Genomic DNA, 27290 nt, shown 5'->3' with positions numbered 1-27290 from the left:
CTTTCTCTGATGCGCCGCTAGACAAGATTTATGGGCGTTGTGCTGGAGCAAAAAAAAAGCTTCTGTACTTTGATGTTGGAATATTTTGTACAAGGAAACTTAAGTTCCTACGTGACATTTAAATGAAGTTTCACCTGGCCAGCTTCCAGTTTTTGGGTTGAGATTTGGATCTCGCTTTGAAGTCTCGTATAGTGGAAACGCAGTTGGGAAATTAGTTTTAAATCACGTGTCAAAGTTGTAAGGTGCACATGTTGGAATATATGCTGTGTTCACATGTTGTTGTAGCATTTAAAAGGGTCAAATGGGGCATTGCAATAGTGAATAACAATTTAAAAGTCCGATATTGCTCAAAACTGTCTCTTGTTGCACTTTAAACCATGTTAGAATGTTGTTACTTCCTCGAAAACATACCCGGAGTTGTGTTTTTGTTTCATTCACCCATGTTTGAATAACCCTTTAGTATAGTATAGTCTAAATGCTCTGTTCCTCATTGTGATGTCATGAAGCTGTAGTTTTCAAGTTAATAAGAGATCAACAATTCTGGAGCTGAAATCATCCAAATGATTTAAGTGAAGGTGTGCAGAGTTTAAAAACACAGTGGAGCACTTCTTGTATTGCCACATGACATCACAAGGTGGAGCAGAGTATATAGTAATTGTAAATATGTAGTGGTAATTTTCAAGTCAACAGCAACAGTGGCGGAGTTGGCAATTTGGGGGCCCTAGGCGAAATTTAGTTTGAGGCCCTCATTATAATGCACTGTTTTGTTGTTGTTGTTCCTTTTTTTTTGTTTTTGTTTTTTTGATTTTTAAAGTATTTATTGTCTGTTTTTTTCCCATTGAACATGAGACAATCACATCTTTATTTGAATTATGGTGGTTTGCAAACTTTTCTTATTAGTTAGGTCGCCTACTAAATACCCAGAGTTGAAAGTAGTTTTATTTTTTTGCTAGTACAATTACATTTTTGTTTACATCCATTACATATGATTATGATTATGCTATGACTTGATGATATGATGTGATTTCAAATCAGGGTCAAGCTGATGAGTCCATTCTAACCTGAAAGGGGGGATGCTTTGACAGTTTTGACAGTCAGATACTATCTTGATGGTGTTTTCTTGTTTAAAAGTAAACTACTCTCATTTAATGTCATATTGAGAGAAAATCAAATTGCTCTGAGGCCTTTGTTATTAGTGGATCTGAGGGCAATTGGTTGGGGGCCCCTCCAAGTTCGGGGGCCCTAGGCAGTTGCTTACTTTTGCCAAATGGTAGCACCGCCTCTGAACAGCAACAACAACGTGCACTTCATGTTGCTTTACAAAATGAAAATTCTGTTCAAATACAAAAATAAGGTACAAAATCTTTAAAAATTGTGAACAAAAATTTCAAAATAGTTTTAAATGGAAAAGAAATATTGTAAGTTGAAATTCATTGGACGCTGGAAAGGGTAAGGCAGAGTTTGTTATCAAAGTGTAAAAACTACCTGATGTATGGTTACTAACTCTGTGATGGTTCTTTCCACACGAAACAAAAACTGGCACAAAGTTCATCTTATTTTTAAAAATAAAATATGCTGATTTTCATTATAATTGTTGGGGGATGACTATGGACAGTAGAGCTTAAACCAGAAGATTAATTTTGTGACTTTGTGGACACTATTACAATCAATCAGTGTGGATTTTCAGATTTTTCCTTTTGAGTACTAGAATAGGTCCCAGTAGTCCCGTTCTGTTCTAATCTTGTACAGTATATTGATCTCATAAGTATTTAAGTAATGTGCTGATCATAGTATGTAACTTTTCTGACAAAAAATAGGTTAAAATAAAAGTTAAATTTTATAGCGCTAAAAAACATGTATTCTTACTCTGATGGGGATTGCCTCTCCACAAACCTGACTCTTATTTGACCTGGAAATGCCAGGCCTCCTCCTCCCTAAAGAATGTTCCAAATATGGTTTTAACTTCCTGTTTCCTTGAAATCAGAAATCTTCGGGTAACGTGCCACCTCCAGAAAACTATACAAATATTTTGTCATATTTTGCTTCCTCATTTTCTATTTTTGTTTGTTTTTATATGACAAGAAGACGTGACTCGTGCTGAGTAAAGACTCGTAAGTGTTGCAGGAAGTTGCGTTGGTTAGTTTGTTTGTCAGTGTGTGATTGTTTGGAAAGTTCAGTTTTGGGTCATGGAAAAAAATAGACTGGGTGTTACTTTAAACCTTTCTTTGAAGTAAAACCAAATCAGCATTTTTTAGAAATTTGAAACGGTTTGTGGAGTTTGTATGTTCTATCATTGTGTCCTGGGTAGGTTTATCAAAAGGATCGAAAATCAGTACTATGATTTATGGTTGAAAATGACATTCTTGGTGTTTTTTTTTTTTTTTTATTATCATTGGTATAGGAATCGGTATAGAGTATCGAGTCTGTTCCTCAGTATTGAAATCAAGTTTTAAATGTCAGTATCATTACAAGATTAATTCTGTGTACTCTGTTTCCCCTCTCCATGTCAAACAAGCACAGTCAGACCTAATTACTGCCTTAACAAATTTAATTCACAATTAAAGCAATATTTTCCCCTATGAGGACACTGAAGTCTGCCTCACCCTAATTAAGATTCAGTGCTAATCAATAACTTTTGGCTCAGTAGACAGTGTACTCCTGAATTTTTGTTACATTTACTTGAGTTAATTAATTACAGATTAATGAATTATGAATAAATTATATAACGCTTCTCCAGACTCCCAAAGCGCTTTACAGTGCATCATTCATTCAATCCACAAACTGTTATTGTAGCCACAAACTGACGGAAGCGAGGCTGCCGATCTGTGCCATCAGCCCCTCTGACCACCACCAATTACACACACACACACACACACGCACACACACACGCACACACACACACCGCTTTCACTACGCGATGTGGGTGAAGTGTCTTGCCCAAAACACAATGACAGTTTTTGCTACTAGGGCACCCAGTGGTCTCCCATCCAAGTCCTGACCAGGCCCGACCCTGCTCAGCTTCTGAGATCTGACGGGATGAGGCTTTGAAAAGGATGTATGACCACTTTGTACTTCTACTTCAGTAATATTATATTTTTATTTTTAGTAAGATTTGTCAAGCAACTTTACTCTTTCTTTATTCTTACTTGAGTACAATTTTGGACTACTTTACATACTTTCTGATGCATATTTTAATTTCTTTGGTTCTTTTTAAAGACAATACACACACATATACAAATGCATACATTGACGAATTCACTAAAAACCTTAAAAGTGGACTCATGTATATGTATGCATCAGAAAACCAAAGATGTTCATTTTGTCATCTTATGTACTTTAACTTCTTGGGTTCTTTTTAAAGACAATACAGTAAAGTGTATTTACCTTGTTGACATGTTTCAGCTGCTGCTGCTGCATCTTCAGAACTGTCAGTGGTGTTGGTGGTGACGTGTCGTATATCAGCTGTTGTTACTTCCTGTAGACGTGGTCAGCCTGATGGACCTGGCAGGTTGCTCAGACTGACCACGCCTCCCGTTGCCTGATGTTCTCTGGAGGAATATGTCCCAGGTGTGTGAAAGGAGGAACGCTCCGTCATCATGGTTAATGCTGTCCGTGCCTCGTTTCCTGAACGAGGACAGGAACAGCAGCAACAACAGCTGATAAACGACACGTCACCACCAACACCAGGGACTGTTCTGAAGATGACTTGCAGCAGCAGCCGAAACATGTCAACAAGATAAATATATTTTACTGTATTGTCTTTAAAAAGAATCCAAGTTAAAGTATATAAGAAGACAAAATGAACATCTGTGGCTTTCTGATGCGTACATATACAGGAGTTCACTGTTAAGGTTTTTAGTTAATTTGTCAACATATGCATGTGTATGTGTGTGTGTCCACCAGTGCTACAGATAAACAGCTCTAGATGATGTAATAGTATTAATAGTTAATTCCTTATTGACAGTACGGCATTGGAACAAACCACATATAAAATATAATACTCAGTTTAGCATAGATTGCATGCAAAGTAATGACAAGACTTCTATCAATAAAGTCATATGTCCCTGGACTCTTATGTAATCTTGTGTATTGAAAAGGGAAGCCGTGACATTCTGTAATTGTGTATAGTGGGAGGGACTTAAAGCTCTGACCTGATCATAAAGTGTAGATTATACACACAATCTGATGAAATTGGATGCGGCCCAAGTGCGCAGTGACTGAACAGATGCTGATGTTAGAACAGGACTTTTACCACGGAGAGAAGGAAGGTTTGGGTGTTTTTGAAGGTGCATTATGGCACTTTATGGTTGGGGGGTCTGTCACCTGCTTGTTTCTATGGATACGTCATTGCTCTGCCTCAAAAGTTCCACAGTGTGACATTAAACAGCTCTACTTTACGTTTATTTAATTGCAGGTTTATAGCTCAAAAATACGTAGAAAAACTGGTATTCTGACTGTGAGCGGTGCTGCTTGTCCACAGATCTGACCTATAACTTGGTCTGGTTTGGTCTCCGTGTTTTACTGGCAAGACTTTATTAGGAAATCCAGTCTGCTCACAGAAAAGCTTTGTAGTCAAAATGAAAGAACGATGACAGTGATAATTTTACCAAACCACAAATTACAGAAAGTATGAGCTCTTTGGAATCTTCACCAGCTATTTTAAGTTTACGAGATTATGGTGTGACCAGTTTTCATTATTGCTTAGTGACACATTTTTAATTAAAGGCACACTGGGCAATTTACCAGAAAAAATAGGTTACCTTTTTAATTTAAGATCATTTCCGTTTCAGGTTTTGTTTAACTAGGACAAAAGTTTTCCAGTAATTATTTTTTCAACTTCAAAGTGCTGTGAGTTGAAAATGATCACTTTGAAACTCAATTAGTCAATAATTTAACGAGAAATGAAAATATAAAGCGTTCGTAAATCAAAACTTGTCAAAATATATTCACAATTTCCAAATTCGTGAGATCAAGTTCATGTAGAAATACTGTATGTTTTTTCTGTGTGTTTCGGCTGCCATGTATATCTTATGGCGATGTTAAAGGTCTATTGTGTAACTTTTCCATCAGCTACTTGTTTCTATGGAGATCTCATTGCTTTGCCTGGAATGTTCCAGACAGCTCTGCTTTACATTTATTAAATTACACATGGCTTTATTGCTCAAACATACCTAGAAAAACAGGTGTTCTGACTGTGAGGGGAGCTGCCTCTCCACAGATCTGACTTGTAACTTGATCTGGTTTAGTCTCCATGAAGATAGAAAGGTCTGTAGTATAACATCTTTATAGAGAAAAGCATTTGATGGTCCCTCCTCCAGAAAAGTTACAAAAATTATAGAATTTTGTATTAGTTTTTGTATTTTTTTAATTCACCTAGATTATATTTCTTTAAATATATATATGAATTGTGTGCTTAAAGTAAACTTATTTTTTGAAACTATTATTCTAATTTTGAGTGAAATAAGAATAAAAAGTCTTGAAAAATTGGCATATTATTCAGCAGGTACAGAAATGTATGAGCTAAAACATACAGTAATATGAGACTAGAGCTGTAGTCCTTTAGTTGATTAATTGGTCAATACAACAACAAGATCCACTAAACTCAGAGGTTAGCAGTGCAATTCCAACTCCCATGAACTGCTGAGGCTGTGTCCTTATGCAAGACACTTAACCCAGTGCCTGTGTACACTGGTGTGTGCTTGTGTGTGCTTGTGTATGGGTGAGTGGTTCCTTGATGTCAAGAGCTTTGAGCCTTGAAGGTGGAAAAGCGCTGAATAAAAATGTGACCATTTACCAATAACAGCAGAAAGGAATGCTGTTTACTCTTTTTTCATACAAATACACTTCTTCATACTTTTCTGTAAAAAACTTTGATTAACTCCCTTGAAAGTAGTATTTTGAGTGCAGTTTAGGTTAGATACATAGAGATACTTTTTGATAGTGCCAAACCACGCCTTGTTTTTGGTCATCTAAGTGATTGACAAGGCACGTCTTTAGCATAGATTGTCTAAGTGAACATGGGAGTGCTTCCTGCTCCATCAGCTCTGGCTCCAATTGACTTTAAATTGAAAGATGATCCCCCCTCTCTCTGTAACTGCTGCTGTGAACCTCATCATTTTGGTCTTTAAAAGTTCATATTAACTCTCTCTACATGATCCTGATGTTTTTAATTTCAGTATTTTGTCCGTAAAATCTATTCCTATTTCTAACATGGAACTGGCTCCAAATTCGCTCCTATAACTCCTTCACTGGAGCCAAACAGCTCCATTCTAAACTAGTCAAAACTACAAAAATCTGCTCGAATGAAAATCTGAAATATACAGTTCTAAATATTTTAGTTTTTTAGTGTATTTCAGCTCTCACTTTTGCCTTTTGCTCTCGTCTTGCAGGAACTCTGTAACTCTCCCATTCATTCACACATGACCGGTCTGTCCCTCTGCTGCCTCTGTGCTTTGTCACCTGCTTTTGTCAAGTAAAAAAAAAAAAAAACACAAAGAGGAGGAGAGAGAAGCGACCTCGATGGTGCCAGAAAAGACTAAACCTGTGCCTCCACCAGCCCCTCGTTCTCCCACTTTCTCTGTGGTGTTTTGTTTTGTTGTTTACGGACGCTGCAGAGGTCAAAGGTCAGATCCTGTGTGGGTTTTGCCGCTGTCACCTAAATTCCTCTAGTTCTTTTTTCTACCTGTGAAGAGGAGCGGAGCTGTTCTTTCACTTCAGCAGTTTTATATGAACAAGAACAGCATGACTAAAATACCTCTGGTACCTGACGAGACAGCTGACAGTGCTTTTGAATGAGGGACATGTTTTGAAAAATGGTTAAAGTCACAATTGCCATTTTAAATAATATGCTTAATTAAAATAAACAGTATATTTTCTATTATTTAAACTTAAAAAGGCGACAAAAGGTCAAATTAGAGCACACATGTTTTGTTATTTGTGACTAATAATGCAAAATTACTCAAACATGTGTGAATGAAACAAAACAAAACATAACTCCAGATATGTTTTTGAGGCAGTAACTGCATTATAACATGGCTTTAAGATTTAATTTGACCTTTTGTCGCCTTTTCAAGTTTAAATAATAGAGAATATACTGTTTATTTTAATTAAGCATATTATTATAACTGGCAATTGTGACTTTAACCATTTTTCAAAACATCTCCCTCATTCTGTCTCGTCAGGTACCAGAGGTATTTTAGTCATGCTGTTCTTGTCCATATAAAACTGCTGAAGTGAAAGAACAGCTCCGCTCCTCTTCACAGGTAGACTAAAGAACTAGAGGAATTTAGGTGACAACGGCAAAACCCACACAGGATCTGACCTTTAAACTCCATACTAGGGTTGGGCAGTATCCAGATTTTGATACTGTTAAACCTTCTTTAACCAGGGCATACAGTATTACAGTATTACCATATTACCAAAACGTTTTAGTACGACTTTGGTAAGCGAAGCCACACTGCTATACGGTCTATGTGTATGACCTACAGACTTATAAAATCCGAAAAGTTTCACATAAACCATCTCCAACATGACACACGCACAGAACAGACTCACCATCATCATCAACATCCCTCTGTCACAGAAAGAACACTCATATTCCACTGAGTCCTCTCCTTTAGTCCAACAGAAGCTGAACCGTATCAGTGACACAAGGAAAGATCTGTTTTTATCAGTGCTTATAATTTATGCAAATGAGCCATGTGGTTTTAAGTTTTGTTTCTGTAAAATGTAAACAAATGTGCGCCTGAAGCCAAAATGCTGCCAAATTGCAGAAATACTAGTATTATTTTATAGACCCACTAGTTTGTGGCCAGACTTGCCGTCTTGTCTTACGAGCGTCACTTGACAACAGAACGAAACAAATTGAACGTCATCTTCCCACGCAGTTAAAAGAAACATTATACACACTATTAGTTTTGAATCATGATAACATTAAATTGAAAATACAACCACACGTTCATTTGTGCTGAGCAAACAAATGTAAGTATCAATAAATTATAATTATAATTATATTAGGTCCTTAGGCGCTGCAGATTTTTTTTAATGACGGTAATAAAACTGATACTGTTGCTGCTTTTTGATTACTGCCCAACCCCACTCCGTACATTTTCACTAGTTTTGGAGATGTAGACAGACTAATAATGCAAGATTACTCCAACATGTGTGAATGAAACAAAACACAACTCCAGGTCTGTTTTTGATGAGGAAACAACATTCTCACATGGATTAATGCTCTCAACAGTGCTTAACACAAGACCTTTAATGCCGTACTGTGGAACATTCCAGTCAAAGCAGTAACCACCGACGCCCTGCTACTCTTTTGCAGTGAACATATCGACCAGCCATCTCCTCGAGCTCCACTTTTGAATAACATTTTCCTGTCTACACTTGTTTTCTTCTACTATAAATTATACATGGCCCATATATCTCCGAGTCTATGGAAAACACAGGCCAGCGGATTCACTTCTTCACGCTGAGTTCGAGTGATGCATATTCATGTGTTATCTGCTGGAGGCCTCTCATCTTATAAATGCTATGTGGGCTTTTGTGGAATTTCCGTTGTGAAGTGTCCCTCCCTGAACAGATCTCTATCTTCTCCAGGACATGATCATTGAGCAGGATTCTTAAATGTACCGTAATTTCAGTAAATTATGGACTCTAAAAACACCCATCCTCCAGTTATGCAACAAGCCTACAATTTGGGATAATTTTTTGGATCTGTGAAATGCTAGTTTGTAAATATGAAGATTATGGGAGACGGTATTCAGGCTTTTAGTGCTGATGATACAGACTGCTATTTCAACATATATATTTTAGAACTTTGAATCCTTTGCCTCAGCATTCCTCTTGTCCTAGATGGAGAATATTACAGTGCATGTTTTAAGTAGGGCTGTGAATAGTACAGTCCCCCCACTATTATATATAATACGCAATCCATGGCTTACCAACAGGATTCTAAAGGTTTAAAGGATTTTACGCAAAATTGACTCTTGTGAGCTTTAAGTCACATTAGAATGTTGTTATCTCTTCAAAAACATACCCGGAGTTGTGTTTTGTTTCACTCACATGTTTGAGTAATCCTTTGTTATTAGTCTGTCTACGTCTCCAAAGCTCAAAATGCTCTGTCCCACCTTGTGATGTCATGAAGCGAATGAATTTTCCAGTTGACAGCTACATTTTACCTTAGGTTCAATAGAGATTTGCAATTCCAGATGATTTTAATGATGGTGCGTGGAGTTTAAAAACACAGTGGAGCACTTCCTGTATTACCACATGACATCACAAGGTGGAAAAGAGTGCTATGTTTGAGAGAAGAACAAAGCCTATAGATGCAGGGTTTTTATTTTAAACAGTTTAGTCCTGATTTAGTCTTGGTTTAATCCTGCTTTAATCTTGGTTTATAGTGTTGGTTTAGACCTGTTTTAGACTTGGTTTAGTCCTGGTTTAGTCTTGGTTTAGTCTTAGTTTAGACCTGGTTTAGTCTTGGTTTTTAGTGTTGGGTTAATCCTGGTTTAGTCTTAGTTTAGATTTGGTTTAATCCTGGTTTAATCCTGGTTTAGTCTTGGTTTAGACTTGGTTTAATCCTGGTTTAGTCCTGGTTTAGTCTTGGTTTATAGTGTTGGGTTAATCCTGGTTTAGTCTTGGTTTAGACTTGGTTTAATCCTGGTTTAGTCCTGGTTTAGTCTTGGTTTATAGTGTTGGGTTAGTCCTGGTTTAGTCTTGGTTTAGTCTTAGTTTGTAGCGTTGGTTTAGTATTGATTTAAACCTGGTTTAGTCTTGGTTTAGTCCTTGTTTAGTCCTGGTTTAGTCTTGGTTTATAGTCCTGATTTAGTCTTGGTTTATAGTGTTGGTTTGGTTAGTCCTGGTTTAGACTTGGTTTAGTCCTGATTTAGTCTTGGTTTATAGTGTTGGTTTAGTCTTGGTTTAGCCCTGGTTCAATCCTGGTTTAGTCCTGGATTAGTCTTGGTTTAACCCTGGTTTAGTCTTGTTTTTTGTAGTGTTAGTTTAGTCTTGGTTTAGTCCTGGTTTAGTCCTGGTTTACTCTTAACACATGTGAATGAAACAAAGCACAACCCCAGGTCTGTTTTTGAGGATTACAACTTAAAGCTCACAAGAGTCCATTTTGTGTAATCTATGCCCTTTAATGAAAAACATTTAAGCCAATTTAACATGATTTCTTTTTTTCTCTCTCTTTTCCAGGATGATCGGCTGCACACCATTCCTAATAATCGCTTATTTCTACCTCTGGTTCGTCCCTCCGTTCCTGAACTGCCGTTTTATCTGGTATCTGGGCTTCTACTGCCTGTACCAGACCCTGATCACCGTAAGTACAAAGCTGTGTCCTCTTTCTTTATGCATGCTATACCTCCTCCACAGCACCTCACGCTTGAGTAAAATGATGTGATCGGACTTTACATGGAGCAGAGAGGGAGTTTGTAGTGCTTCTTTATGGAAAAGAAATGTGAAGAGCCTATATTGTGCTATTTTCTTCATCAAAAACAGACCTGGAGTTGTGTTTTCCTTCATTCACACATGTTTAACGCACAAACACTGCACATTTAGACTGAGTTCTTCTCTAAAAACTGAAAATACTTTGTTCCACCTTGTTATGTCATGAATGAACTGGAAGATTTAAGCTCTGAAATTGCCAATCTCTACTGAATTAAAAGTAAAAAAGTAGCTGTTAACTTGAAAACTACCACTACATCACATCACAAAGTCGAACAGAGCATTTTGAGATTTGGAGATACACAACTCCAGGTATGTTTTTGATGAAGTAACAATATTCTAACAGGCTTGAAACTCTCAAGAATAAATGTCGCGTAATATATGACTTTAAATACAGTATATAAACCCTTAAAAGTGCAGAGTGGCTCTTACTCGATGTGTTATGTAACAGCAGGACCGAACAGAACAAGGTTGTGAATGAAATGAAGGGGGAAGTTGACATTTACACCATGCCAGCTTTCCACAGCACATACAAGTATTTTTAGCCTGCTTTTAGTATAGTTTAGTAGTAGTAGTAATTGTAGTAGGTTTGGGTGGAGATACTTTATTGATCCTGAGGGAACTTCAAGTAGTAACAGTAGCAGTAGTATTAGTAGTAGTAGTAGCAGTAACAGACTTTTGCACCTTTTTCTTTTCACTGCTTTTGATTTAGTTCAGTAGTAGTAGTATTTGTTGTTGTAGTAATAGTGGTAGTAATAATAGCAGCAGCAGTTGTAGTAGTAGTAGTAGCAGTAATAGTAGTTGTGGTGGCAGTAGTGGTAGTAATAATAGCAGCAATAGTTGTAGTAGTAGTAGCAGCAGCAGCAGTAGTAGTAGTAATAGTAGTAGCAGTACTAGTAGTTGTAGTAGTAGTAGTAGTAGTAGTTGCAGTAGTAGTAGCAGTAGTAGTAGTAGCAGTAGAAGTAGTGTTAATAGTAGTAACAGTAGTAGTAGTAGTAGTAGTAGTATAGTAGTAGTAGTAGTAGCAGTAGTAGCAGTAGTAGTAGTAGTGTTAATAGTGTTAATAGTAGTAACAGTATTAGTATTAGTAGTAGTAGTAGTAGTAGTAGTAGTAGTAGCAGCAGCAGCAGCAGCAAGCAGCAGTAGTAGTAGTAGTAGTTGTTGTAGTAGTAGTAGTAGTAGTAGTAGTAGTAGTAGTAGTAGTAGTAGTAGTAGTAGCAGCAGTAGTAGTAGTGGTAGTGGTAGTAATAATAGCAGCAGTAGCAGTTGTTGTAATAGTAATAGTAGTAGTAGTAATAGTAGTAACAGTAGTAGCAGTAATAGTAGTTGTAGTAGTAGTAGTAGTAATGTTAGTGGTAGTAATAATTGCAGCTGTAGTAGTAGTAGGAGTAGGAGTAGTAGTAGTAGTTGTTGTAATAGTAGTAGTAGTAGTAATAGTAGTGACAGTATTGGTAGTAATAATAGCAGTAGTAGTTGTAGTAGTAGTAGCAGTTTTGACAGTAGTGGTAGTAGTAATAGTAGTAGTAGTAGTAGCAGCAGTAGCAGTAGCAGTAGTATTGTTAGTAGTAGTATGTTATATAAGGCGTCTCTTGATATCTATAGAACTTCATTCATCATGTCCTCCTCTGTGCTCGTCTCCATGGAGATGTTGGAGGTTTGCCGGGATGTTCCACAGTGTGCCATTCATCATACCTATCATGATGCATGTACTCAATTACACTGTATTTTATTAGAATACTTTGCAAAATATGACTTGTAACTCGGCCTGGTGGTGGTGGTGGTGCTTGTTTATCTCTATGTGGGAATAGATAAAGACATACTGTGTAATATTCCAGGAAAAAACTACTGGACAGCAGGTTTAGACACATAGTTTAAGTTCCCATATTCCACTATTTATTTTCTGATCTCTGTTAGCCTTGGTTTAGTCCTCATTTAGTCTTAGTTTAGTCCTGGTTTAATGCTGGTTTAGTCTTGGTTTAGTCCTAGTTTAGTCCTGGTTTAGTCTTAGTTTATTTCTGGTTTATTGTTGGTTTAGTCTTAGTTTAGTCTTGGTTTATAGTACTAGTTTATCTCTGGGTCAATCCTGGTTTAATGTTGGTTTAGCCCTGGTTCAGTCCTGGTTTAATGTTGGTTTAGTCCTGGCTTAGTCCTGGTTTAGTCTTAATTTAGTCCTGGTTTATAGTGTTGGTTTAGTCCTGGTTTAGTCTTAATTTAGTCCTGGTTTATAGTGTTGGTTTAGTCCTGGTTTAGTCCTGGTTTCCTGTAGGTTTAGTCTTAGTTACTCTTGGTTTATAGTACTAGTTTATCCCTGAGTCAATCCTGGTTTAATGTTGGTTTAGTCTTTAGTCCTGGTTTAGTCCTGGTTTAGCCTTGGTTTAGTCCTGGTTTAGTCTCGGTTTGTAGTGCTGATTTAGCCTTGGTTACATCCTGGTTTAATGCTGGTTTAGTCCTGGTTTAGTCTTGATTTAGTCCTGTTTTAGTCCTTGTTTAGTCCTGTTTTATTCCTGGTTTAGTCTTGGTTTAGTTCTGGTTTAGTCCTGGTTTAATGCTGGTTCAGTCCTGGTTTAAAGCTGGTTTAGTCCTGGTTTAGTCCTTCTATCTAAATTCTTGCTTGTACATGAAAACACAAATATTACCGCTGCACGTCATCACATAGTCTTTGCTTATTTTTGTCACTGCTTTGCTGCATCGTAAACCTCTGTGGCCACACGCTTGGACCGCGTCATGACCAGTCATTCTCACTCCTCAATAAGTACACGGTGTTTTGTGCCAGTAACCTCCGTGCAGCTAAATGCCACTTACCACTTTTAGCTCATTGTCTCGTGTTTGTGCGACGCTCTTGGGACCGGCCAGATGTTGGGCTGGGTACACTTTAAAGGCACCACTACGGATGAGCTACTGTAAACAAATTGTAAATAGGACTGGCAGTCACAGAGTCCCTCACGATTTGATACGATACTCGATACTTAGCTCCCGATACCATCTTATCACGATATGGTGATACATGTGATAATTTGACATAATATATTGCTTGTTTTTATCATTTTATTTATTGTTTTTTATGAACCAAACACATTTTCGCAACAGTAATTCTTTGTTAAATCAATTCTTGTGCAAAGTTAATATTAAATCCATCTATTTTAATCATCAAAACACTGAGTATGTCAAGAGTATTACAAAAAAACTAGTTTCCTTTCACTAAATAAGCAACAAAATTGTAGTACGGTCACAAAAAAATTGCTAAAACATACCAAAAAATACTCTTATATCGATACAGAAACTCACAACGAAACCAAAACTCACAATATAATTTTGCACACCCCCAATTAAGGCTGTGCAATTAATGGAATTTTGATCGCAATTTCGATTTGTGTGTCAAACGATCTCCAAACTCATATAATTGAGCTGAAATTATTTAAGCTTAGCAAAGTTTATTGTGGGATTTTTAAAAATATAAATAAGTATATTTATTTAGTTTTTTAAATAGAGAGATTATAGAACAGCTGGATATATGTATAGTTTATTTTGGGTGCATTTATGTTTTTCTATGCCTTATTTCATGTTTAATTATAAAATTAAAAATGTAATTAAAATTTAATTTAATTTTAAAAAGCTTATTCATTTTATGTTTTTTAAAACTGCTCTTAGGTTCATATTTGTAGTCTATATTTATTTTCAATTTGAAAGTTTTGCGTAAATTATCAGTAACAAAGTGTTTTTTTGAGAGAGAGAAATGCTAAAAAACTTTTAAAAAAAAAAAATCATTTGAATAATCTGACCAAAATAATCGTGATAATGATTTTGTCCATAATCGATCAGCCCTAACCCTTATCGTAAATAGCTGTTTTTATCAGCAGGTTTAAAGGTGCACTGTGTAACTTTTAATGGAGGGTCCGTCACAAGCTCCTCTCTGTTGCCTGGAATGTTCCACAGTATGGCATTACACTTATTCATCCTTATAGAGACAGCAGGTGACGTCATAGGGCCAAGTTATATGTCAGATCTGCGTAAAAATGCAGGTTTTTAAGTCAATAAAAACCCATGTTATTGAGTAAATAGTAAATGGATATGTTTAAAGATGCACTGCGCAACTTTGCTACCTTCTTGTTTCCATGGAGATGTGATTGCTTTCCCTGGAATGTTCCATGGTATGACTTAATGTAGCGTAGAGCTGTATCTGCTTGTGGAAGACAGGTTTAATCTATATGAGGAACATTCAAGACAAAGCAATAACGTTTCCATGGAGACAAACCGAGGACCATCCACTAGAAAACGCAGTGCACTTTTAATGCCGTACTGGGGACAACAACAAAACAACAACATCACCATGGAGATGAGCAGATGGCGCACCCTCCACCCGAAAGGTTACATGGTGAACCTTCAGATCAATCACCGGGTAAATTAATGCATGTCCCAGCATTTTCTCCGGTAAACAATTGCACGCTGAAACGGCTGCTTAAATGACATGTGTGTATACTTTTCATGGTCAGTGTATTTTTGTCGTGCCGTTTGGCCACAGGCTGCAGTGGTAAATTACAAAGCGAGGGCGGATATGGTCCATTCTCCGGGATAGGTGGTGAGGAGAGAGACAGAGAGCTGAGGCTAGCATGAATGGCTCGGAAAGTGCCGAGATTGCTGTTTGATAGATATATATAAACATGCTATAGCCGTGTTTCCCCCAGTGCAGGGCGGATTAGAGGCGTCCCGGAGCTTTGTACGTCTGCGTGTGACTGTCAAAAATAAAAATATATCTCAAGTAAAGTCAATTTCTCTTGTTTTTTTCTCTTTCCAGTGCTTCCATGTGCCTTATTCGGCCCTCACCATGTTTCTGAGCACAGAGCAGAAGGAGAGAGACTCAGCCACTGCCTACAGTAAGAACAATAATTTAATATATGTATAAAACAATAATGTATAATCAGTGCTTCCAAATTATAGAGGATTTTTTAACAAATTCATTTTTACCCCATAGTCTAAAAATTTTATTAAAAAAATGCTAATTATACTGTCTTAAAAGTGCACTATGTAACATTTTGATTGGGGGGGTCATGTGCTCGTTTCTATGGAGATGTCATTGCTCTACCTGGAATGTTCCACAGTATGATTTTAAACAGCTCACCTTACATTTATTCAATAACTAATGAATAAAATATTCTCTAATAAGCAACAAATGTATGAAATATTATAAAAAATTCCTTGTAAACAGTAAACAAAACTTTTCAGAAAGTAAACAGCACTAACAGTTCCAGGATGAAGTTTTGCTCAATCTTCATATTTTTGACCAGAAAAAACAACTTGTCCACATTGTCAGCAGTAAGTGCAGATCTGCTGCAGTTATGATGTCCTCAGTGACTGAAAACACACTTTCTCTAAAGACAGAGGTAGCAGGTATGGGGGGGAGGTGGGGAGGTGGGGGGTGGAGATTAGGTGCTGGCCTGCGAAAGGTGAAAGTGAGGACCGCAGCGTGACATCCGTAGTTTTGTGAGGATTCACGTGGTTCGGAGGGACGTAGTCAAGGCGGGGGGCAATTGTTGTGAAGACGTCCGTCCTAATTATAAGCGCTGTGGGAAACACTGCTGCCCCAATCACGGAAGAGTTCCCTCATGAATAGTAAAGAGCCGAGCCTCCGTGTAGCTGCACAGGTCGTGGTGGAATGTAAACACATACAAATTGCGTGAAGTCACTCGAACACAGCCCTGCACCAAACTGAACGTCTTGTACGAAAACGGTTCTGCATGAATACATGTACTTTTACACCCCTATCAGTGACAGGAGAAATTTTGCTCAAATATAAAGTACAAAGGTTCCTCACTCATGTAGAAGTACACAGGAGTGCTTAGAGAAATGACTCAATCCTTTTCTCTCCATTTTAATCTACAACTGTCCTATCCAATAAAGCCTGCAGTAAGGGCCAGATCATGATCAAATATCAATATAGTGATTCTCAACATGCAAAAATTTATTCTGAAAATTGCTGTTTATTGATCAAATTGTAGGTATTGTGCTCAAAAATATTATCAGTATCGCTATCACGAACTTCAAGACTGAAAAGCACATGACTAATAAAAAACAGATAGGCCCATACTTTGAATTCAGGGCAATTTTATAACATCACCAAGGTAACGTGGAAGTATGTGGTGAAAAGTTACACAGTGCACCTTTAAATATCACGTTTGTTATTGACAGGAATGACGATGGAGGTGATGGGGACTCTGGTTGGCGCGGCGATCCAGGGCCAGATCGTCGCCAGCGCCCACACCCGAAAACACTGCCACAACTTGACGACCGCCGCCACCACCGCCGGTTTCCATGGCAACATCAGCCGCGCGGAGATCGTGCGGAGCCTGGTGCGCTCCCAAGACTACCTGTCACAAGCTGTAAGTGTCTCCTCGTGCAGAGTACAGCCAGGTGTGTTCAAACTGGGACACTGTGACTTTGAGAGGAGCAGAGTCGGTGTGCAGAGCTTCTGTTGTTGTACCTGCAAAATGTTCCCTGCAAAAGTCAGCCCACAGAGACTCACACACTGATCTTTTCTCCTTGTATTTTTGCAAAAGCATAACTGAGTATGAGGTCTGACTATACACTTTTTTACATTTTACATCCACCTAAAGACTTCCATTTTGTCTTTCTGGTTCATGTAGACAAACATTATTGATCCGCAAGGGAAATGATTTGGACACTGTAGCTCACACATCACAATATAATAAAATAACAAAGAGCAACAATATAAATGGTAAGAATAAATTCAAAACAAGTAGCAACAATCAGAAGATACTGGTGGCATAATTATATAAATGTATATGTACAAGTGAAAAAAAGAAATATAGTTGTGAGACATAAATAACAGTTACATAACACATTTGTCTTATTTAATTTTAGTTTAAAGGTGCATTGTGTACCTTTTCCAGTGTATGGTCCTTCAAATGTGTTTCTCCATGAAGATGTTATTACTTTGACTGGAATGTTTCACAGTGTGGCATTAATGCTTCATGAAAACCAGACCAGTGGAGAGGGGACTCCGCTCACAAGTCAGAATGCCTGTTTTTCTAGGTATTTTTGAGTTATAAAACCTCATCTAATTGAAGAACTGTAAACAAGAGCTGTTTAATGTCACACTGTGGAACATTCCAGGCAGAGCAGTTAAGCAGGTCGGGCCAGGTCAGAATACACTAGACGGTTCGCAAAAACCCTGGAAGTGCGAGTTCAGGCACCAGCCAATCAGCGAAGAGCCAGACATTCTGTGTTGGCAACGATTCCCGAGATCGAGGATTTAAAGTCGGAACAAAGAGAATGTTTAGTGAATTTTATCAAAGGTAAAGACATTATTGTCCTTCTTCCTACGGGATTTGGGAAAGGCTTAATATACCAGTTAGCCCCGTTAGCGGAGCATTACATACGTCAAGACCAAATAGCAGCGATTGGTTAAATTAAAATAAGTACCCGCCTACCGTTGAGCGAACAAATCCTAATGCTGCGAGGTCAGATGGTTTCCACGATGATGAATCAGGCTAAGGTGACGGACCCCTAACCAAAAAGTTACACGGTGCACTTTTAAGAAAATAAATGCTGTTTTCAGTCTCAGTTGTTATCGGATATTGGCATACTTAAAGCTATAGTATCGGAATTAGAATTGGTGACTGAACTGAAAGAGCTGGATTGTGCATGCCTAATCTCCATGAAAACAGTGGAGGTGGAGCAAAAGTTACATAGTGCACTTTTACTTTGCCTGAGTAGCTAGTCTCTTCTACTGTACATTCTGTTTGAATCCAGAAGAGACTGGAGTTGGACCACAGAGCGTGATTAGTGATGCTCGTAGAGGGTGTTGGTGCACAATGACAACCACATATTGGTCAGTTTGCCTCAGGACAGTTGGGGGTGCTCCAGTAGCTCATTATCACCCAGTATCACCAGTGTGTGTCCAAGGAGAGAAAAACCCTTTGGCTGTTTATTGACCCAATAGCACAGCAGAAAATGGGGTCTGTGTCTGTAGATTAGACTCATAATCCTAAAAATACATCACTCACACAATAATAAGACTTGTATCCAGGTTTTACTTTCAAGATAAGATAATAATAATCACATTTTAATCTTATTTCAGTACTGGTTTCTATATTGCCTCTAGTACAATTATTTTTCTGGAACCAAAACGACTCACATCTTCTGAATTTGGCTTGTAAGAGTCTGAAAAAAAGTCTAAAAAAAGTCTTCACCAATTTCTTCACGTATTTTCAACATCTTAAGAATCAACAAGTAAATAGAGGATTTCCTTCATATCCTAAAGTTAAAGCCTTGATGTCAAAGTAGTTCAGTTTTGTTCACCAAAACATTCAAGGAGATAGAGGAGGTAGATTTTTTTGGCAGCCATTTGCAACAGATGGTGTAAACCCGAATGAAATGTTTCTAAAATTACGCCCCATTTGCTTTCGAGCACATTTTTACCTTAAGCTTCGGCTTTACCTTGTTCATTTTCTTCAACAAATCCTCTATATTATCTTGACCTTTTTTGACAAATGGTTATTACAATTTGCAGTTATTTGGCTTAAAGGTCCTATATTATGCAAAATTGACTCTTTTGATCTTTAAGCCATGTTAAAATGCTGTGATCTCCTCAAAAACTGACCTGGACTTGTGTTTTGTTTTATTATAGTCATTTTTATTAGTCTGCCTACATTGCCAAAGCTCTGTTCCACTTTGTGATGTCATGTAGTGGCAGTTTTAACAGCTCCTTTTTACCTTTAGTTGAGTAGAGATTGGCAATTCCAGGTCTGAAATTATCCAAATGATTCTTGTGAAGGTGTATGGAGTTTAAAAACACAATGAAGCACTTTTTTTATCATCACATGAGAGAAGAAGTGAGCCTAAGGGTCGAATTATAGTTCTGCATCGACTCAAGACACACTGCCGCTGTCGCCTTGTCGCCGTCATTTTTGATGGCCGGATCTGCGTCGAGGTCTGTGCGCCGTGAAGTAATTCAACGCCACAACATTAGGAGGCGAGGACTTTAAAACTGGCATTCGTGTTAATAACAGAAGCGGGAAAGCGGAAAGAGAGGATCAATCACAGCTCTTCCCCTTGCTGTCTGCGTCGGTTCAATACTTAGTTAGAATCGTCATATTGCAGGCGATTTGACGCATGACCATAAATTTGGCTTAAATATGCACTGTTTGTGTGCACTGCGTAACATTTCTAGTGCAGGGCCCGTCACCTGAAGTCTCCATGGAAATGTTGCTGCTTTGTCTAGAATGTTCTACACTTTAGACTAAACCTATTGCAACTATCACATCAAGGGAGACAAGCAGGTTACAGTTCAGATCTGTGGAGAGTCACCACTATTCACAGAAGGAATTATTGTACTTTTTAGCAATAGAAACACCCATAATGAATAAATGTTTAAAGTCACATCATGGAACATTCTCTGCAAAGGTAAGGCAAGGCAAGGCAAGTTTATTTGTATAGCACAATTCCGTACACAAAGTAATTCAAAGTGCTTTACAGAATAAGAAATACATTAAAATCACAATATAAACAAATCAAAACATCATAAAATTAAAAAGAGAGAGACATTAAATTAGAGAGAAGAGTGCGGAATGAAAAATGAAACCTTTCAGTCATATGCACAGCTAAACAGAACGGATTTGAACTTTAATTTAAACATAATTAAATGTGTGACTGACTCCAGGTCTGTTGTGATGAGGGAACATTATAACATAGATCAGAAAATAGGATCATATGGGCACTTTAAAAATGATTATAAAAATGACTGGAAAATATCTGCATTAACCACACACTTCCACACACTCTGCTTGGGTCTCTGTCACTCAAACTCCTTCAAGTTAAACCTTCCTAATGGTGGGATCGAGCGAAGAGGCGTCTTGTTTGAAATCTGATCTTCGTATCCTGGATCAGCCACACTGTCCTGACCACAAAGGGGCTCCCTCACATCTCAGGCCAAACTCTGGGGTCCCCTGTGTCTGTTAGCCATTAGCACTATTTATGTCACACCCACAGAATATGGAGGCATCAGAGCTTCACATGAGCTGAGGAAACTGAGCTCAACTTAAAGGGCCTATATTAAAACAAAACGGACTCCTGTGAGCTTTTAGTCATGTTATAATGTGGTTCCCTCCTCAAAAACAGATCTGGAGTTGTGTTTTGTTTCATTCACACATGTTTGAGTAATCCTGCATTATTAATTCTCTGTTCCGCCTTGTGATGTCATGAAGTGGTTGGTTTCAAGTTAACAGCTCCTTTTACCTTTAGTGTTTCTAAACACATCAAAACACAAATCCAGGTCTGTTTGTGATGAGGAAACAACATTAGAACATAAATCAGAAAATAGAGTAATAAGTGCCCTTGAAAGGTGCAATATGTAACTTTTCTGGTGAGGGGCTGTCACATTCTTGTTTCATGAAAATCTGATTATTTTACCTGAAATGTTCCATGGTATAGTAAAAATATATGTATTCATTTATTTAATTACAGGTGATTTAAACAACAACCCTCTGTAAAAGCTAATAAGTAGACCTTATTTGAAAAAATCTAGGAAACCTATTGCCTTGAAAATGTATTTCACTAAAGTGGAGTGTGAGTTTACAAGTAAGTCCTCAGTAAATTCCTCTTTTATCTAACTCGGCACAGCAGGTGAAGTGAAGTTTAGTTTTCATTCACAGAACTCATGTTGTGAAGCTGTGCCAACGAATCAGTCAGATCTTTAAATCTGAAATATGTAGTAACTTTTACTTTAAGAGTAAGTTCATCTTTCTTGGTAAAACCATAGAAACTAAGTAAACTAAGTAAATGTTACTTATAAACACAAGTTAGAGTAAAAACAGGTTCTATTTTACAAGAATGCCATTTAGATCTGCATCAGGTACACAAAGATTTGAATATTTATTAGTCTTTCAAAAAAATGTAGCAAAACTTTTGATCGGATTTGTTCAACATCTTAGTATTTGAAGATTCAAGGATTTATTGTCATTTTCACAAGTGTCTCTCAAACATGTGTGAATGAAACAAAACACCACTCCAGGTCTGTTTTTGAGGAGGTAACAACATTTTATCATGGCAGTTTTAGGTGCACTGTGTAACTTTTCTGGAGGGTCTGTCTGATACCTGTTTGTTTCCATGGAGACATTAATACTTTGCCTGGAATATTCCACAGTTTTTTTCCTAACATCATTCATTTTACAGGTATTTTTAATTCTTACAAATACGTTCTTCAAAAATTTGGCGTAGTGGCGTCCATGAAGTTTAATGCCTTATTGTGGATCATTCTGGGCAAAGCAATAACATCTCCATGGAAACAAGCAAGTGGCATGTACTGCACCCTTAAATATGAGTTGCTCGACTGTTCAAAAGCAGTTTAAAAAGACAAAAGATAGGACATAAAACTTAAAATTTAAATGGGAAAACCTTGGAGTCACCTTGTAAATGTAAGTTTAAAGGCACGCTATGCAACTTTTCAGGCAGAGGATCCATCAACTGTCTCCATGTTTGCATCACACCCCCATCTGCAATATATCAGCAGTGTTTTCATATGCAGATTTCACTGTAAACAACTCCAAATAACTCAGAGTAAACAGCCTGTACATCCAGTATTTGACTTTGCTTTCACATAAAACAACTGTAGAGCGCCTGCCCCATGTTTGTGCACCACAGCTATTTGTACCTCTGCTGGTTCTTTCCATGGCAGTTTCAGTGAACCTTTTTGGGCCTGAATTCTAAACCAAACCAGAGCTGGATTCTTCCGTGGTCTCTGTGGTCAGGGCGGTGCGAGGAAATGGGACGTGTTTGAAGTGCATAAATAATAATGAACCGCTGGGCCTTTCCGCATCAGAAAATACTAAACAAATAGAGGTTGTTTAAGGCAGAGCAGTTCCTGGTTCCGGTTGAGGTCTGGAGCCCAAATGGTTAAAGATTTATTTTAGTAAACGAAGCGATTTGAGTTTTCTTCCTGTTTGTCAGTTTGTGCAGAGATGTGATGGGCAGGATAGTAAACTAAAGAAAGCAGAAAGCGAATGTTGTTTATTAAAACTTCCATGAACTTAAAGCTGCACTGTGTAACTTTTTGGAAGGGGGTCTGCCACCTGCTTGTTTCTATGGAGATGTTATTTCTCTGCCTGGAAAGTTCCACAGTGTGACATTAAACAGCTCTACTTTACATTTATTCAATTAAATGTGGTTTTATAGCTCAAAAATACCTAGAAAAACAGACTTTCTAACTGTGAGCGGGGTTGCCTCTCCACAGATCTGACCTGTAACTTGGTCTAGTTTGGTCTCCAATATAGAAAGGTTTAAAGCCATACTGTGAAACATTCCAGACAAAGCAAAAACATCAAGTATTTGATGGAGGCTCCATCAGTAAGTTTCACAAAGCGCTTTCAAATTATTTTTTATTATTTTTTATTTTTTTATAGGGATGTAACGAATCCAAATCTCTCAATTAGATATAATCATGATATTTTGGAGAAGCTGATTAAACTGTAGTTAAGACGTTTTTTTGCTTTTAAAATACCCTGACAATATTTTGGTGTGAATTATTTCCATCATAATCCGAAGAATTCACATAAAAACATATAACTTCATGTTGTCTGTGCTGAAATGAATCATGGGATATGTAGTTCCCAATGTTTATTAGCTATTGCTACTATAAAAAATGCATTTAAGCAAAGGAACTTGTATTCGATATGTCGTGACAGTCCACGACATTATTGTGAGACTTTTGACGATACAATACCACGATATTTCAGTTATTGTTGCATCTCTACTTATTTATTATATTATAGCATGATATGGAATTTGTATTTTATTTCCTGTTGTTGAAATTAGGATAGATCCCCTTTAAATTTGAATTTAAAGATGGATCATGTAACTGATGGCAGGTCCACTGCTCTAGCTCCATCTATATTTTATCTCAACTGTGACCAGAAAACTCAAATAAAAGTAAAAGTATCACAGAAAAAAATCTATGTAACTTATCGTATTTAAGTACCTGTTTAGAATTGTACTTAAAGAGTAAAAATTAAAAGTATTTTATGCAGATTTCGAGGTCTAATAAAGCTTCAAATGTAGTGATTTTGATACAGATTTGTGCCGAATTTTGTTCAACAGAAAGAAATGAATCCGTTTTTTACCTAGTTTTTAATGTATATATTTTTTTGTTTGTTTAAAATAAACCCTCAGCCTTTTCAGCAGGTCTCACACAAAAATTAAAAATATTGGTGGAGTAGAAAGTACAGATACCTGCTCTCAAATGTAGTGAAATAAGTAAAAAGTATCCAATTTCAAATGCACTTAAGTAAAATACAGATACCTAAAATGTATACTTAAGAACAGTACTTTACTACCTTTACTTTGTTACTTTCCACAACTGGTCTTTATTTATTTTTCTTATTATTTATTAAAAATAGATAGTGAGCTTTGTGAAGTCCATATTTCCAAAAACAAAATTATTTATATGCAAAAAAAGTACACCTACAATTGTTCCCAGCTGCATGTATAGCAGAGGAACATGCAGGGGCTGAAATTTTAATGTATTTGAGGCGATTATGAATTAAAGATTATGTCAGGGGCTCAGAATAGCCTGGGCTGTCTGTAAAATGTAAAATGAGGGATTAATTTAAACCTTGTATTTGATCTTTTCCACAGAAAGAGGTGTACATGATCGCAGCCGGGGTCATCTGCGGAATCTTCCTCATCTGTACGCTCGTCATGTTTGTGGGAGTCAAAGAGAGAGATGGTGAGTTTTCAAATGCTGATTCTAGCTCTGATGAAGACCGGTCATAGTTGAAACATGAAACAAATGAAGGCTGTTTAACTGTACTTTTCCTCGTGCAACTTTTACTTTTCTGGAGTGCCTGGATTTCGTTTTGTCTACAACGCTTGCATCAAACATTGCCACATTTTGGTTTTTGTATATGATTTTTATTCTCCATATTAAATAAAGAACGTAACAGAACTAAAACTGTCATAATGTTAACAAAATGAACACAAAACTCACATTTAAACATTTTTAGACAGTTGCAGACATATTCAAACCAAAACTGTCTCACTGCTTTCTTTACACTTTTGGCTTCAGTTACATACACGCTCAAAATCAGATAGTAATTTTCAGTTACCATATTTTTCGGACTATAAGCTGCTCCAGAGTCTAAGTCGCACCAGCCAACAAATGCATAATGAAGAAGAAAAAAACATATATAAGTTGCACCAGACTATAAAGTAAATTCATTTTATAAAGAGAGAGACAAGGAACTAACATTTCATCTTAAAAGTCAAGTTAACATAGAAGAGAGAACAACAGACTGTTAACGTCACATATGAACAGTTCTTCAGATAAACTATAACATAAACAACAGAACAGAACAAGTTTAACAAACTCTCCATCTCACTCCAAATCACTAAATCCATTCAATTCTTCATCCTCGGTGTCACTTCTGAGCAACTCCTCGACCTCCGGAGGTAAACAGAGCACCGCTTCCTCTTCTGTGTAGCTGTCGTCAGACTCAGCATCAGTTCCAGTTAGAATTATTCCGGTCTTTCTGAATCCCGACAGGATGGTTTCAGTGTCACTGAAGTCCAGGCTTTGTCCATCCATCCAGTGACTTCAGGAAAGTTTCATGGTGCATCCTCCCAGCTCCTGTGAAGCTGTGTCCTCCATCCCTGCTTTCCGCCAGTCCCTCACATGTTTCTCGCTCAAGTTTCTTTCTGCTGCTCGATTACCATTTTCGGCTGTAGATTTCGCTACTTGCAGCAGGACAGAGGCTCTTTCTGCAGGAGACATGTGCAGTAGAGTGAAGTGACAGTGGTACAGGAGGAACAAGAGCAGCAGATATTGACACACAAGACTAGAACCTCTCACCGCTTCACTGTCAACATTTTAATATCTAAGTTGCAGCTGAGTTTACATCGCATGAAAAAAACAAACCATGAAAAAAGTGTGACTTATAGTCCGAAAAATATGATATAAGTGAAACATGCACAACATAATATGGTCCGTTATGGTTGTCACCTGCTTGTCTCAAAGGAGATGTTATTGTTTTGACTGGAATTTTCCATTTTAAAGCAAACTCCATGGATACAGGGAGGTGATACTAGTTCCTGCAGTTAATATTCATTATTTAATTTCCCATCTTATTTATTATTGTGCCGTAAGACAAGATAAATCACAAGATGAGACGAGGTACGAGATTGGGTCCACGAGAACGAGACAAGACAAGATTTGAACATAAATTTCACAATTCAGTTTCAAATTTTGGCCTCACAATTTTGTATTTTTATTTGATTTCATATTATTTGTGTTTCCATTCTAGTACTGCTTTTTGGAACTGTTAAAGAGATGTAACTCACCAACACGTCACTCTTTTTGTCCAATTCAAATGTGAACACTTGTATAAAAATCTTACAAGATCATTTTTCTCATGTTTGCACAATTTTGCAGCAGTTTTATCTCACGAGATCTTGTACTATTTCTAATAATTTATAGAAATCTATAGAAATATCTTGATGTACCTTTAGAGTAGTTAAAATTTCAGTCTTCTCTCTAATGTTAATGGTTTTGGAGTTGTTTACAATGCGCACTCTTGACAAAATCCTATTTTAAAACATATCTCTATAGAACTAGTCTTATTGCATTACTTGCCAGAAAATTCTCATGTTTTTTCCCCAAATCTGTGCTTTCCTAGTTGCTTTATTTAAGTGATCTTACTGACAGCCTTCCTTCTTTGAGCTTGGAGCAGAGCCAGTGTTTGCTCGTCTCAGTGGGACAAACAGCCTCTCTCTGCATTGCGGTGCTGGTTCCTGGATGGCTTCTGTCTCCTCTTCTTTTACTGTGTGATATCGGATCCTCTCCTCACTCTCCTCTTGTGTGTTTTTCAGATCCGTACGGGCCCAAGTCGGACAAACAGGTCTCATTTTATAAAGGCTTCGTCCTGGTGATGAGACACACGCCATACCTGACCCTCACCGCTGCGTTCCTCTTCATAACAGTGGCCATACAGGTACATGTTGTAGTAAATAAAACGTAAAACATGCAAATATGTAACTTTTCTGGTGGAGGTTTTGTCAAATGCTTTTCTCCATGGAGATGTTTTTGCTTTGTCTGAAATGTTTCACAGTATGACATTAAACCTTTCTATCTTCATAAAGACCAAACCAGACCAAGTTACAGGTCAGATCTGTGGAGAGGCGACTCCGCTCACAGTCAGAATGCCTGTTTTTTAGGGATGTAACGATATCCAAATCTCTTGATACAATATTTTCACGATATGCATCTCACGGTACGATATTTATTGCGATATTTTGTGGCTTTTCTGTCATAATCCAAATATTTAAGATTTAAACATGCTTAATAACAGTTGTTTTTTTCATGTAGATTGGACTAAAACAGAGCAAAGGATCATGGTCTATGTAGTCCTGTCTGTTTTTAAGCTGTTACTGCACCATAACAATAAATTTAAGCCAAGAAACTTGTAATTCTATATATTGTGATGGTCCATGATATTATTGTGAGACTTTTGACGATACAATATCACAATATTTTGGTTACCGTTACATCCCTACTGTTTCTATAGGGATTTTTGAGTTATAACCCCACCTGTAATTCAATGAATGTAAAATAGGGCTGCTTAATGCCTTACTGTGGAACATTCCAGGCACAAAACTGCCCACCAGGAAAGTTACATAATGCACTTTTACTTTTCATATTATGCTATTTTCTGATCTAAGTTATAATGTTGTTTCCTCATCAAAAACATCCCTGGAGTTGTGTTTTGTTTCATGTTTACCACACATATCTTGCAGATTTAGACTGAGTTCTGTTCCAGCTTGTGATGTCATGTGATAAT

At 37.4% G+C, this 27290-nt stretch overlaps 1 protein-coding gene across 1 annotated transcript in view; it reads left to right on the top strand.

Annotated features, from left to right (window-relative positions):
• mfsd2b (MFSD2 lysolipid transporter B, sphingolipid) overlaps nt 1–27290 on the top strand; it is a 73094-nt gene that overhangs the window by 33044 nt on the left and 12760 nt on the right. Inside the window, exons 5-9 of the mRNA XM_020918487.2 lie at nt 10201–10324; nt 15242–15320; nt 16633–16823; nt 24094–24184; nt 26323–26444. Coding sequence (XP_020774146.2) covers nt 10201–10324; nt 15242–15320; nt 16633–16823; nt 24094–24184; nt 26323–26444 — 607 coding nt within the window. The remainder of the gene's footprint in view (nt 1–10200; nt 10325–15241; nt 15321–16632; nt 16824–24093; nt 24185–26322; nt 26445–27290) is intronic.

Source organism: Boleophthalmus pectinirostris, unplaced genomic scaffold (genome assembly GCF_026225935.1).
Source record: "Boleophthalmus pectinirostris isolate CB_2022bp ecotype Guang Dong unplaced genomic scaffold, ASM2622593v1 HiC_scaffold_13, whole genome shotgun sequence".
Classification (NCBI taxonomy): Eukaryota; Metazoa; Chordata; class Actinopteri; order Gobiiformes; family Gobiidae; genus Boleophthalmus; species Boleophthalmus pectinirostris.
Note: the sequence above shows the minus strand (reverse complement) of the source record. Positions and strands in the feature narration are given on the sequence as shown.